The 15,427-nt window shown below is 44.3% G+C and overlaps 1 protein-coding gene across 1 annotated transcript; it reads right to left on the bottom strand.

Moving 5' to 3' along the window:
- Positions 1 to 1,418: 1,418 nt before the first annotated feature.
- Positions 1,419 to 12,103, bottom strand: LOC121555377 (peripheral myelin protein 22-like). The gene is made up of 5 exons (XM_041869207.2): positions 11,948 to 12,103; positions 11,061 to 11,150; positions 4,727 to 4,820; positions 3,288 to 3,428; positions 1,419 to 2,038 (listed from the first exon to the last, which is right to left on the bottom strand). The coding sequence occupies exons 2-5, from the start codon at positions 11,136 to 11,138 to the stop codon at positions 1,881 to 1,883; spliced, it is 471 nt and encodes a 156-aa protein (XP_041725141.1). The 5' UTR covers positions 11,139 to 11,150; positions 11,948 to 12,103; the 3' UTR covers positions 1,419 to 1,880.
- Between the last annotated feature and the right edge of the window lie 3,324 nt (positions 12,104 to 15,427).

Raw genomic sequence — 15,427 nt, 5'->3', positions numbered from 1 at the left:
CAGGACAGTACAGTACAAATATGAAAAAGTCATGCTCATTAGTTCATATACACAATAATTTGTTGGTTCTGAAACACATACCCATTTTCCTTCATCAAGAAAACTGATGTTGTTTATGAATTCACTTTGTCTTAGTTGACTAGCCTGATGGCCAATCTGTTCTTGCTTTCTTGCCAACTCTTTATGGAATTGTCATATTTGGCTTGACAATGACAAGCTAGGAGTTGACAATAGATAGTAAAGCAAAATAAACATTTAAAAGGTTTTAAACATTTTGGCTTTTTTTCCTAAAAGCTGATATCACAGCTTTATCTCTTTGGCACGGAGGAGAAAGTATGAAAAAGTAAAAGCAACTCAACAACACTATGTACAAAAGGTCATGTAAAAAATGTTATAAATATGTCTAAAACCATAGACACTATGTACATCTTTACACTGTGACATAGATTGTGTTCTTCTCTGTAGTTTCCTCACACATGGGTATCAGTGGAGGCTGCTGAGGAGAGGACGACTCATAATAATGGCTGGAACGGAGCCAATGGAATCGCATCAAACACATGGAAAACGTGTTTGATGTATACTGAACAAAATATAAACACAACATGTAAAGTGTTGGTCCCGTGTTTCATGAGCTGAAATAAAAGATCCCAGAAATGTTCCATACGCACAAAAAGCTTATTTCTCAAAAAATGTGTGCACAAATTTGTTTACATCCCTGTTAGTGAGCATTTCTCCATTGCCAAGATAATCCATCCACCTGACAGGTGTGGCATATCAAGAAGCTGATTAAACAGCATGATCATTACACAAGTGTACCTTGTGCTGGGGACAATAAAAGGCCACTCTAAAATGTGCAGTTTTGTCACACAACACAATGCCACAGATGTCTCAAGTTTTGAGGGAGCATGCAATTGGCATGCTGACTGCAGGAATGTCCAACAGAGCTGTTGCCAGATAATTGAATGTTCATTTCTCTACCATAAGCCGCCTCCAACGTCGTTTTAGAGAATTTTGCAGTATGTCCTACCGACCTCACATCCGCAGACCACGTGTAACCACGCCAGCCCAGGACCTCCACATCCAGCTTCTTCACCTGCGGGATCGTCTGAGGAGGCGGAGGAGGGGTGCTGAGGAGTATTTCTGTCTGTAATAAAGCCCTTTTGTGGGGAAAAACTCATTCCGATTGGCTGGGCCTGGCTCCCCAGTGGGTGGGCCTATGCCCTCCCAGGCCCACCCAAGGCTGCACCCCTGTCCAGTCATGTGAAATCCATAGATTAGGGCCTGATTAATTTATTTCAATTGACTGATTTCCTTCTATGAACTGTAACTCAGTAAAATCTTTGAAATTGTTGCATGTTGCGTTTATATTTCTGTTCAGTATATTTGATACCACTCCACTGATTCCGCTCCAGCCATTACCACTGATTCCGCTCCAGCCAGTGCCACCAACCTCCTGTGATGGGTATGTATAACGTAGACCTGGGTTCAAATAGGATTTGTTTTCTTACAAATGCCTTAACTGAGCTTGATTGAGCTTGCCTGGCACAATGAAACCAATGGAATAATCCCAAAAGTGCAAACACTCAAAATGTAATAAAATGCTCAAAGTGTTTAACGGAAAACAACCACTATTAGAGCCGTTCATCCTCCCCTCACCAGCCTCCTCTGGTGGTCAGTGGGCACAGCAGGGTTGGGCTCAATTCCATTTAAATTCCAGTGAATTCAGAAAGCAAACCTCATTAAGAAGCATTGAAGAGTATTGGAATGTCAGTGTACTTCCTGAATTGACTGGAATTCAAATGGAATTGACCCCAACACTGGGGCACAGTGCTGTGTTCTGTTGGTGATGGTGTGAGGCCTTAACCTCCTCCCTCCCTCTCTCATTCCCTCTTCCTCAGTACGATGTAGATGAGACCACTGACCAGACACAGAGGGAAAGACACCCAGGCCAGGACGTAGGCAAAGCCGAATGCAGCATCCACCTCCTCATCCGGACACATCACCGTGTAGATTATTGCTCCACACATCACAAACAGACCTGGAGAGAGAGAGAGAGAGGAGAGTGCAAGAGGGGTTGAGGGAAGGGAATGGAAAGGAGAGAGAGAGGAGAGCAGGGAGGGACAGAGAGAGAGAGAGGAGAGCAGGGAGGGACAGAGAGAGAGAGGAGAGCAGGGAGGGACAGAGAGAAAGAGAGGAGCGCAGGGAGGGACAGAGAGAGAGTGGGGGAGAAAGGAAAAAAGTAATGGTTAGTTTTAGACAGCTGTTGAGGATCATTCATTTCTTCCAAGTTGACACACCTCATCTTTAGTGACAGACTTCGTTATGTTCTGTATATTGGGGAGGGACTGAATCTGCTACTTTCCACAAGTTAACCCCTGAGCCAGAGAACCGGCCCACTTCCAGCCAACTCTGCCCACATGAGCAAATTGAGTTAGCTAGCTATGATATCTAGCACAATATTTAGTTGGGTTCCAACTAAGAGATTATGACAGTAAACCAACCCTGTAGTAAGGGACCTGACATTGAGATAGTAAACCAACCCCGTAGTAAGGGACCTGACATTGAGACAGTAAACCAACCCCGTAGTAAGGGACCTGACATTGAGACAGTAAACTAACCCCGTAGTAAGGGACCTGACATTGAGACAGTAAACCAACCCCGTAGTAAGGGACCTGACATTGAGACAGTAAACCAACCCCGTAGTAAGGGACCTGACATTGAGACAGTAAACCAACCTCGTAGTAAGGGACCTGACATTGAGACAGTAAACCAACCCCGTAGTAAGGGACCTGACATTGAGACAGTAAACCAACCCCGTAGTAAGGGACCTGACATTGAGACAGTAAACCAACCCCGTAGTAAGGGACCTGACATTGAGACAGTAAACCAACCCCGTAGTAAGGGACCTGACATTGAGACAGTAAACCAACCCCGTAGTAAGGGACAGTGGTCACATGGGGCTGCCTCCCACTTTGACCTGGGCTATAACATGTCTGTCCTTTACAGATTCCGTTTTTCCATGAGATAATTTTCCTGCTGGGCGGTAAGCCACATAGGGCAATATCCAGGCCATCTTCTCACCAACATTGTCAGTTGATACCAATACAAGCCAACGTTGTATAAGCTGGGGGACCATGGCTAGGTTAGACAATCGGGGAAACTCTGTGTTTGATGTGATGTGATGATACTCACTGGCCAACAAGACCAACAACTTTATGAAGCCTCTATGTAGGCCTTATAAAGGGGTTATGAAGGCTTCATTAAGCCTTACAAGTGGTCATACTCACTGGCGAGGATCTGGAAGATGGCGGTGAAGAAGAAGCGTCCTCCTTTGACCAGGGTGAAGAGCTGACACATGAAGAAGACCAGCGAGAAGAGGCAGAACAACACTGAGAGAACCATGAGGGCCTGAACCGCCTGGATCCAGTCTGGAGGGAGGAGACAGAGGAGGTTTAACATGACATATAACCAGGGTTGAATAGGTTACTTTCCAAATGTAATCCGTTACATTTACTAGTTACCTGTCCAAAATTGTAATCAGTAACGTAACTTTTTGATTACCCAAACTCACTACCGTAATCTGATTACCCATTGAACGACATCTAATGCAGGATAAATCAATGTTAGAGTTTACATAGCTGGCCATACACTGAGTGTACCAAACATTATGAACATTGAGAGATTAAACAAGACCAACAGCCTGAATTCGTCGGGGCATGGACTCTACAAGGTGTCGAAAGCGTTCCACAGGGATGCTGGCCCATGTTGACTCCAATGCTTCCCACATTCTTGATACACATTCTTGATACATTCTTCAAAGGCACTTCAATATTTTGTCTTGCCCATTCACTCTCTGAATGGCACACATACACAATCCATGACTCAATTGTCTCAAGGCTTAAAAATCCTTCTATAACCTGTCTCCTCCCCTTCATCTACACTGATTGAAGTGGATTTAACAGGTGAAATCAATAAGGGATCATAGTTTTCACCTGGATTCACCTGGTCAGTCTATGTCATGTTCTTAATGTTTTGTACGCTCAGTGAATATCATTCATATTAGTCCTAAAATGGATGTAGCAACTACAGATTGCCCCTTTTAATCTATTAAAGGTATGCGTGTTTGAAAATGTGTCCATTACGACTATGGACATTTTTTATTTAATCAGCACAAATTAAATTGAGCAATGAAAGCCCCACTGGTTGTTGACAGTATGGAGCACAATACCACAGAGGTCTTTAGACGGGAGGAACTCCCTCCAACTGTTATTCCATAGGCTGGGATCCACACTATGCAGCTGCTGCAAGAGTACTTTATTCACTGGCTGTCCATTGGTTGCAAAAACAATGATTGATAGGCAGCTTAAACTTCTTCAATTCAAGACACCCCACTCCCTAATTTTTTTTTATCGGGTCGGGGCCACCCTGGTCTACCTATTGGACCCGCCCCGCGATGGGAGTGCCCCAGGGCAAGACATCTCACTGGCTTATTTTTTCTGGTTGGAGCGGGGCGGTGGGGGCGAGTGGGAGGGGACAATAAGTAGACCAGAGCCAGCTGTTCCCTCTCTCATGTGAGCCAGATATTATGGAGGAACCGTGAGCTCGCGCAAGAGAGGAAACGCCCACTTACACAGACAGGAACATTGTCCATTTAAAAAAAATGCTAAACGGCCTGAGTAAAATTTTTATTTATCCACAATCTTTGGTGCTAGCTTCTTGGACAAACCTTCATTGCTGGCAGGAATGCAGTGATATCCTCCGTTAGTAGTGAGACAGCTGAACCACAGGTAACTACTCTTGGTTCCTGCTACAGTCCAGGCCTGGAACACAACACAGTGAATTCACACGACACACCCACAACACAACACAGTGAATTCAAACGACACACCCACAACACAACACAACACAACACAGTGAATTCACACGACACACCCACAACACAACACAATACAACACAACACAGTGAATTCACACGACACACCCACAACACAACACAACACAGTGAATTCAAACGACACACCCACAACACAACACAACACAGTGAATTCAAACGACACACCCACAACACAACACAACACAACACAACACAGTGAATTCAAACGACACACCCACAACACAACACAACACAGTGAATTCAAACGATACACCCAAAACACAATACAACACAACACAGTGAATTCACACGACACACCCACAACACAGTGAATTCACATGACACACCCACAACACAGTGAATTCACACGACACACCCACAACAAAACACAGTGAATTCACACGACACACCCAAAACACAGTAAATTCACACGACACACCCACAACACAGTGAATTCACACGACACACCCACAACACAACACAACACAACACAGTGAATTCACACGACACACCCACGACACAGTGAATTCACACGACACACCCACAACTCAGTGAATTCACACGACACACCCACAACACAGTGAATTCACATGACACACCCACAACACAGTAAATTCACACGACACACCCACAACACAGTGAATTCACACGACACACCCACAACACAACATAGTGAATACAAACCAAATCAAAATGTTATTTTCAATGCTTCATAAACAGGTGAAATGCTTCCCTACGGCCCCTTCCCAACAATGCAGAATACAATAACAAATAAAATAATAATAATAATAATAATAATACAATAATAATAATAATAATAATAATAATAGTAATAAATAATAATAATAATAATACAAAAACAATACAAAAATAATAATAATTATTATTATTATAATAATAATAGAAGAAGAAGAAGAATAACACGAGGAATCCACAATGAGCAATAATAACTTGGCTATATACACGGGGTACCAGTACCTAGTCAGTAATAACTTGGCTATATACACGGGGTACCAGTACCTAGTCAGTAATAACTTGGCTATATACACGGGGTACCAGTACCTAGTCAGTAATAACTTGGCTATATACACGGGGTACCAGTACAAGTCAATGATTACTTGGCTATATACACGGGGTACCAGTACCTAGTCAATGATAACTTGGCTATATACACGGGGTACAAGTACAAGTCAATGATAACTTGGCTATATACACGGGGTACCAGTACCTAGTCAATGATATCTTGGCTATATACACGGGGTACAAGTACAAGTCAATGATAACTTGGCTATATACATGGGGTACCAGTACCTAGTCAATTATAACTTGGCTATAAACACGGGGTACCAGTACAAGTCAATGATAACTTGGCTATATACACAGGGTACAAGTACAAGTCAATGATAACTTGGCTATATACACGGGGTACCAGTACAAGTCAATGATAACTTGGCTATATACACGGGGTACCAGTACCTAGTCAATGATAGCTTGGTTTTACAGGCCCTGTGTAGCTCAGTTGGTAGAGCATGGCGCTTACAATGCCAGGGTTGTGGGTTCGTTTCCCACGGGAGGCCAGTATAAAAAGATGTATGCACTCAATAACTGTAAGTCGCTCTGGATAAGAGCGTCTGCTAAATGACTAAAATGTAAATGTAAATGTTATATACACAGGGTACCAGTACCAAGTCAATGATAGCATATACACAGGGTGCCAGTACCAAGCCAATGATAACTTGGCTATATACACGGGGTACCAGTACCTAGTCAATGATAGCTTGGTTATACAGGCCCTGTGTAGCTCAGTTGGTAGAGCATGGCGCTTACAATGCCAGGGTTGTGGGTTCGTTTCCCACGGGAGGCCAGTATAAAAAGATGTATGCACTCAATAACTGTAAGTCGCTCTGGATAAGAGCGTCTGCTAAATGACTAAAATGTAAATGTAAATGTTATATACACAGGGTACCAGTACCAAGTCAATGATAGCATATACACAGGGTGCCAGTACCAAGCCAATTATAACTTGGTGTCACGATCGTCTAACATAGAGGACCAATGCGCAGCGTTGAAGGTGAACATATTTTATTTCTATAAATGATCACACGATCAAAAACACAAACGAAAACGTGACGTCTACGGTTTCACACAAACCGAAATGAACAAGAAACCACAAACACAACGTGAAAGACAGATAGTTAAATATGGCTCCCAATCAGAGACAACGAGCCAACAGCTGACACTCGTTACCTCTGATTGGGAGTCACTCAAACAAAGAAATACAATCACCTAGAACCCACAACAAAACATAGAAACTAACACCCTGGCTCAACATATGAGAGTCCCCCGAGCCAGGGCGTGACAGTACCCCCCCCCTAAAGGCGCGGACTCCGACCGCGCCAACGAAACACAACAGGGGAGGGACCGGGTGGGCACTCCGCCTAGGCGGCGGATCCGGCTCCAGTGGAACAGGCACGTGCCGTGCCGGACCGACGACGCACACCACTGGCTTGGTGTGGGGAACAGGCACGGGCCGTGCTGCACTGACGACGCACACCACTGGCTTGGTGTGGGGAGCAGGAGCGGGCCGGACAGGGCTGACGAACCGCCCCACAGACTTGGTGCTGGGAGCAGGAATGGGCCGGACCGGGCTGGCGACGCGCACCACAGACCTGGTGCGGAGAGCAGGAACGGGCAGAGCCGGGCTGACGAGACGCACCACAGACTTGACGCGGGGAGCAGGAATGGGCCGGACCGGGCTGGCGACGCGCACCACAGACCTGGTGCGGAGAGCAGGAACGGGCAGAGCCGGGCTGACGAGACGCACCACCGGCTTGATGCGGGGAGCAGGAATGGGCCGGACCGGGCTGGCGACGCGCACCACAGACCTGGTGCGGGGAGCAGGAACGGGCAGAGCCGGGCTGACGAGACGCACCACAGACTTGATGCGGGGAGCAGGAATGGGCCGGACTGGGCTGGCGACGCGCACCGCAGGTTCGGTGCGGGAGCAGGAATAGACCGGACCGTACTGGGGACACACACCACTGGCTCCACACCGGGATCTGGAACGGGCCGGACCGGACTGGCAACACACGCCAGTACCTCTCGCCGTGCCTCCACACCTTCCATCCCCTCTTCTACCAGTGGCCCCCGTAACCCGGCGGCCTTCTCCGGCAACCCACTGGACCGCTCTATCGCGGCCTCCTGCTGGTCCGCCGTCGTGAGCCCCCCTAAAAAATTTTTCGGGGCGTCTCTCCTACCCGTGGACCACGTCTCCATATCCCTCGCCAGCTTCTCGCCCTTCTGCCATAATGTCAAGCCCTTGTCTTCCTCCCTCGGCTTGACCCAGTCCAGGAGGCGAAGGAGATCTGTGAGGGATCTCCCTGGCGACGGCTCCTGGACACGCTGCTTGGTCCCATCTTGGTGGTTTCTTCTGTCACGATCGTCTAACATAGAGGACCAATGCGCAGCGTTGAAGGTGAACATATTTTATTTCTATAAATGATCACACGATCAAAAACACAAACGAAAACGTGACGTCTACGGTTTCACACAAACCGAAATGAACAAGAAACCACAAACACAACGTGAAAGACAGATAGTTAAATATGGCTCCCAATCAGAGACAACGAGCCAACAGCTGACACTCGTTACCTCTGATTGGGAGTCACTCAAACAAAGAAATACAATCACCTAGAACCCACAACAAAACATAGAAACTAACACCCTGGCTCAACATATGAGAGTCCCCCGAGCCAGGGCGTGACACTTGGCTATATACACTGGGTACCAGTACCAAGTCAATGATAGCTTGGCTATATACACAGGGTGCCAGTACCAAGTTGATATGCAGGGGTACGAGGTAATTGAGGTAGATATGTACATATAGGTAGGGGTAAAGTGACTAGGCAACAGGATAGATAATAGACAGTAGCAGCAGTGTATGTGATGAGTGTCGAAGTGTGGAAATGTGTGTGTGGCGACAGTGTACGTGTTTGTGAGTGTGAGTGTGTGGGTGGCGTCCAGTGTGTGTGCATAGAGTCAAAACGAGTTAGTTTAAACAGGGTCAATGCAGATAATCCGGGTAGTTATTTGGTTAACTATTTAGCAGTCTTATGGCTTGGGGGTGGAAGCTGTTCAGGTCGGAGCGGGGCGGCTATTCACTGTGTTGTGTTGGGACACACCCACAACACAGCATAAAACACAGAACACCCAGCCACATCCATAATACAGCTTTAAAACACAGAATACCCAGCCACATCCATAATACAGCTTTAAAACACAGAACACCCAGCCACATCCATAATACAGCTTTAAAACACAGAACACCCAGCCACATCCCTAATACAGCTTTAAAACACAGAACACCCAGCCACATCCATAATACAGCTTTAAAACACAGAACACCCAGCCACATCCATAATACAGCTTTAAAACATAGAACACCCAGCCAAATCATAATACAGCTTTAAAACACAGAACACCCAGCCACATCCATAATACAGCTTTAAAACACAGAACACCCAGCCAAATCATAATACAGCTTTAAAACACAGAACACCCAGCCACATCCATAATACAGCTTTAAAACACAGAACACTCAATGAACTCAACTCACACACAAAGGGTGCGTTACACAGGCAGCCCAATTCTGATATTTTTTCCACCACTAATTGGTCTTTTGAACAATCAGATCAGCAAAGATCAGATCAGCAAAGATCAGAATTGGGCTGCCTGTGTAAACACACACACTCCCAAGACATACATCCCCCCTCTTCCACAACATGTGCATAGCCCGTTAAAAGTAGGACAAGTGGTTCCCATGTCCATCGCAAAAATACATACATCCCCCCTCTCCCACAACATGTGCATAGCCCATTAAAAGTAGGACAAGTGGTTCCCAGGTTCCATTGTAAAAATACATACACCCACCACCACACACAGATTCAAATAGTATTTGTTTACTTTCTAAAACTTTTGCTTGATCGAGCTTGTCTGGGCACAGTGGAACCAATGGAATAATACAGTGTAGTCCCAAAAGTGCAAGCAACCACTCCCATCTGGCGTGATTCAGGTTCAATCAAATGCTGAAATATTTGAACCCAGGTCTGACACATCAGTTAGTTGAAGTGGCCCTGCCCTGTTCCAGATGGTTAGCAAGACTGGATAGTCCTATTACCTACACTAACTTACTGACACACACCAGTGCTATAGTACAGTAGGCAATGATATCATAGCTACTCACATTGTATTATAGTAGGGTATCGGCAACAATATCATAGCTACTCACATTGTATTATAGTAGGGTATCGGCAACAATATCATAGCTACTCACATTGTATTATAGTAGGGTATCGGCAACAATATCATAGCTACTCACATTGTATTATAGTAGGGTATCGGCAACAATATCATAGCTACTCACATTGTATTATAGTAGGGTATCGGCAACAATATCATAGCTACTCACATTGTATTATAGTAGGGTATCGGCAACAATATCATAGCTATTCACATTGTATTATAGTAGGGTATTGGCAACAATATCATAGCTACTCACATTGTATTATAGTAGGGTATCGGCAACAATATCATAGCTACTCACATTGTATTATAGTAGGGTATCGACAACAAAATCATAGTTACTCACATTGTATTATAGTAGGGTATAGGCAACAATATCATAGCTACTCACATTGTATTATAGTAGGGTATTGGCAACAATATCATAGCTACTCACATTGTATTATAGTAGGGTATCGGCAACAATATCATAGCTACTCACATTGTATTATAGTAGGGTATCGGCAACAATATCATAGCTACTCACATTGTATTATAGTAGGGTATCGGCAACAATATCATAGCTACTCACATTGTATTATAGTAGGGTATCGGCAACAATATCATAGCTACTCACATTGTATTATAGTAGGGTATTGGCAACAATATCATAGCTACTCACATTGTATTATAGTAGGGTATCGGCAACAATATCATAGCTACTCACATTGTATTATAGTAGGGTATCGGCAACAATATCATAGCTACTCACATTGTATTATAGTAGGGTATTGGCAACAATATCATAGCTACTCACATTGTATTATAGTAGGGTATCGGCAACAATATCATAGCTACTCACATTGTATTATAATAGGGTATTGGCAACAATATCATAGTTACTCACATTGGCAATTGTTGACACAAACAGTAGGACCAGGATGATGAGGTGGAAGATGAGCACTCCGAGCAGGATGAGCAGCATGTTCAGATAGGTCTACACGTGGAGACAAACAAACAGGAACAACAGTTATCACACCAGGCGTCTATGGTACTGATACAGCGTCAACTTGTTCAAGTGGTACTTCATCTTGACACCAGGTAGCGCCATTTACACATTTACACATCAAACCCATATGTTCACTTCAAGTTGAAAAGTAGGTATTCCGTAACATTGGAGTGGATAAAAGCATGGAATAGGAGGACTGTTTCAACTCCTCAAAATATATCAATTCATCTGCAGCCTGTAGTGTTTTGAGAGAAATGTAAAAGATGTGCAACCAATTTGCAACCAATTAAACATTTACATCGATTTTATTCATGCAGCAAAAAACAAATCGTTGGAAAAATAAAATCTATAATCAACAACAGTTGCACGCTACTTAGAAAGTTTACATATACGTTTTGAAACGGCACATGAGTAGCCTAGTTGAGATATAAAACGAAATGCAAATCAACGCATGATCAAAACAGCTCCATATGCCTGCCTGTGGACCGTTATTTACTAGAAGCGCAGTGAGAAAATGCAACGATTAATCATTTAAGTATTCTTCAAAATCCCTACAAAACTATTCAATTATATTTTATCAAAAATAAATTCGAATAATTGATGAAAACGCAGCCTTAGTCCAATCAGATGAAAATAGATAAATCCAACTTGATTAAACTCCAAGAATAAAGTTGATACATTCCGTTAGTGGGAGGAGGAGAAGGTAAATAAATAAAAAATCGGATATTCATCCTTTGAAATAAACTAAAAACCTTAAATTAAGATTCCATATTATATCAACTTACAGAAAGCAAAGGCTGTGGTAAATTTCCCTTTAAAAATGAGTACTCATGAGTTGAAGTGGTCACAACTATTGCAGAGATCCCGCTGTAGATACTAGAAGCACTATTCCAGATGTACCACAGCAACACTCAAGATTTTCTTTACGTGTGAACACCGCCCTTTGAGCGTCGCTTCGTCACTGCAGCTAGGGCCCCGCTCAACCATTTGGAACTGTTTGCTTTCCTGAACTATGCAGCAGGCTAGCTAGGCTGCTACCCCACAGTGGTAGTCAGGGGAAAAGTTCCTTGGAAATTGTTTAGCCAGTGTGTTGCTGTAAATTACATTTCAACAAGGGTGGTTGGAGTGAAAAATAAACTAATTGGTCTCTTTTTCCATGGGTATGAAATGTTTTATTCCCACACTGCTGTAAAATCGCTCACTAAAAGCACTGTTTTTAGGGACATAAAACTAAACACATCAACTATAAAATTCCAGTGTTCTGATTTGATCTATCACCATACCAACCAATTCATATATTTAAAAGTTGTTTTTTCTATCATCAAAACTAGATTTATTGCGGGCTTATGTTTGTCTTACATTCTAACAAAACAAGGTCTTAGTCCCAAATGAGAACCTATTCCATATAGTGCACTGCTTTTGATCAGACCCCTATGTGCCATGGTCAAAAGTAGTGCACTACATAGGGAATAGGGTGGCATTTGGGAGGCAGCCACATTGAGATATTGCATCAGTTACTTGAAGTGGCCCTGCCCTGTTCCAGATGATTAAACAAGACTGGATAGCCCCTATTTCCTACACTAACTTACTGACACACACCCACACACACACACACACACACGGGCGGATTGGCCATCTGGCAATTCTGGCAAAAACCAGATGGGCTGGACAATTTTTTTGTTGGGTGGGCTGCTCGAAATTGACAAACACAATTCTTTTTTAAAAATATATATATCCAAATAAAACAATGAAAAAGGTAACATGGGCCTGTTAAGATTTTTTATAAATATTTTTGCGCTATTTATCTGTTATACTAATATATAATGAGCCTTTGGCTGATAAGTGGGAAATAGCCGGCCACCAACCTATGGGTCGGCCCCGTTTTCGCATAGGCTGAGCTGAGGTCACGCAAACTCACATTCAAAGTCAAATGCAGCATCAGTAAAGAGACCTGCTCAGACTCTGTCCTCAGTTAGACAGCCAAGATCATGGATCGTAAAAAAACGGAAAGGATATAAATGTATATAAACATAGAAAGAGCACATTGTCACCTCACAAAATGTCCTATTTTGTGGCCGGCTAAAACCATGATTTCGTCAAACAGTAAAGTGCATTATCCTCATGATTCCTGTAATTAAAATGTCTACCATGTCGCTGCGCCTGTTTCGCTGGGGCCTGCTGTGACGAACGAGCCATTTCAAAATGTAATTGTGGGAAAAACATAGCTTTGGATGCTTTGTCCCCTCATCCCTATCGAAGAGAGAAGGTTCTCAGCTTTCTGTAGGTATAATTTGAATTTCTCAACATTCAGCAACTATTTTACAACCCCAATTTCGTGGTATCCAATTGGTAGTTACAGTCTTGTCCCATCGCTGCAACTCCCGTACGGACTCGGGAGAGGCGAAGGTCAAGAGCCGTGCGTCCTCCGAAACACAACCCAGCCGAGCCACACTACTTCTTGACCCAATGCCCGCTTAACCAGCCGGGGGAAACACCGTACACCTGGCGACAGGAGCCGCTAGTGCGCAATGGGACAAGAACACCCCTGCTGGCCAAACCCTCCTAACCTGGGCCAATTGTGCACCGCCCCATGGGTCTCCTGGTCGCGGCCGGCAGCGACAGAGCCTGGACTCGAACCAGGATCTCTAGTGGCACAGCCTTAGACCACTGCGCCACTCGGGAGGCCCAATTGCAAAAGTTTTTTAGCACTTTACATTTACTGTTGGATGAATACATGGCTACTAGCAGTGGGTATTATATTTAGAGATAAATTAAATCAATGATATTTGTCACATGTGCTGAATATATCAGGTGTAGACCTGACCGTGACTAAGGAGCCCTTAACCAACAATGTAAGAAAAATGTGCTAGATGAACTAAAGGAAAAATAGTAACACAATAACATAATAATAACAAGGCTATATACAAGGGGTACCAGTACCAAGTCAACGTGCAGGGTTACGGGGTAGTTGAGGTAATTGAGGTAATATGTACAGTGGGGAGAACAAGTATTTGATACATTGCCGATTTTGAAGGTTTACCTACTTACAAAGCATGTAGAGGTCTGTAATTTTTTGTCATAGGTACACTTCAACTGTGAGAGACGGAATCTAAAACAAAAATCCAGAAAATCACATTGTATGATTTTTAAGTAATTAATTTGCATTTTATTGCATGACATAAGTATTTGATACATCAGAAAAGCAGAACTTAATATTTGGTACAGAAACCTTTGTTTGCAATTACAGAGATCATACGTTTCATGTAGGTCTTGACCAGGTTTGCACACGCTGCAGCAGGGATTTTGGCCCACTCCTCCATACAGACCTTCTCCAGATCCTTCAGGTTTCGGGGCTGTCGCTGGGCAATACGGACTTTCAGCTCCCTCCAAAGATGTTCTATTGGGTTCAGGTCTGGAGACTGGCTAGGCCACTCCAGGACCTTGAGATGCTTCTTACGGAGCCACTCCTTAGTTGCCCTGGCTGTGTGTTTCGGGTCGTTGTCATGCTGGAAGACCCAGCCACGACCCATCTTCAATGCTCTTACTGAGGGAAGGAGGTTGTTGGCCAAGATCTCGCGATACCTGGCCCCATCCATCTTCCCCTCAATACGGTGCAGTTGTCCTGTCCCCTTTGCAGAAAATCATCCCCAAAGAATGATGTTTCCACCTCCATGCTTCACGGTTGGGATGGTGTTCTTGGGGTTGTAGTCATCCTTCTTCTTCCTCCAAACACGGCGAGTGGAGTTTAGACCAAGAAGCTCTATTTTTGTCTCATCAGACCACATGACCTTCTCCCATTCCTCCTCTGGATCATCCAGATGGTCATTGGCATACTTCAGACGGGCCTGGACATGCGCTGGCTTGAGCAGGGGGACCTTGCGTGCGCTGCAGGATTTTAATCGATGACGGCGTAGTGTGTTACTAAGGGTTTGCTTTGAGACTGTGGTCCCAGCTCTCTTCAGGTCATTGACCAGGTCCTGCCGTGTAGTTCTGGGCTGATCCCTCACCTTCCTCATGATCATTGATGCCCCACGAGGTGAGATCTTGCATGGAGCCCCAGACCGAGGGTGATTGACCGCCATCTTGAACTTCTTCAATTTTCTAATAATTGCGCCAACAGTTGTTGCCTTCTCACCAAGCTGCTTGCCTATTGTCCTGTAGCCCATCCCAGCCTTGTGCAGGTCTACAATTTTATCCCTGATGTCCTTACACAGCTCTCTGGTCTTGGCCATTGTGGAGAGGTTGGAGTCTGTTTGATTGAGTGT

The sequence above is a fragment of the Coregonus clupeaformis genome, chromosome 7 (assembly GCF_020615455.1).
Source record: "Coregonus clupeaformis isolate EN_2021a chromosome 7, ASM2061545v1, whole genome shotgun sequence".
Lineage (NCBI taxonomy): Eukaryota > Metazoa > Chordata > Actinopteri > Salmoniformes > Salmonidae > Coregonus > Coregonus clupeaformis.
The sequence above is the reverse complement of the archived record's forward strand: the minus strand, read 5'-3'. Positions and strand labels throughout refer to the sequence as shown.

Bases quoted from the DNA above. Each gene is read 5' to 3' on its own strand.
- LOC121555377 (XM_041869207.2), bottom strand. From the start codon at position 11,138: ATGCTGCTCATCCTGCTCGGAGTGCTCATCTTCCACCTCATCATCCTG. The intron at 4,821-11,060 runs GTGAGTAACTAT...GTTGTGTTCCAG, and splicing joins TTGTGTCAACAATTGCCAAT to GCCTGGACTGTAGCAGGAAC. The intron at 3,429-4,726 runs GTTTGTCCAAGA...TCCTCCCTCCAG, and splicing joins CATTCCTGCCAGCAATGAAG to ACTGGATCCAGGCGGTTCAG.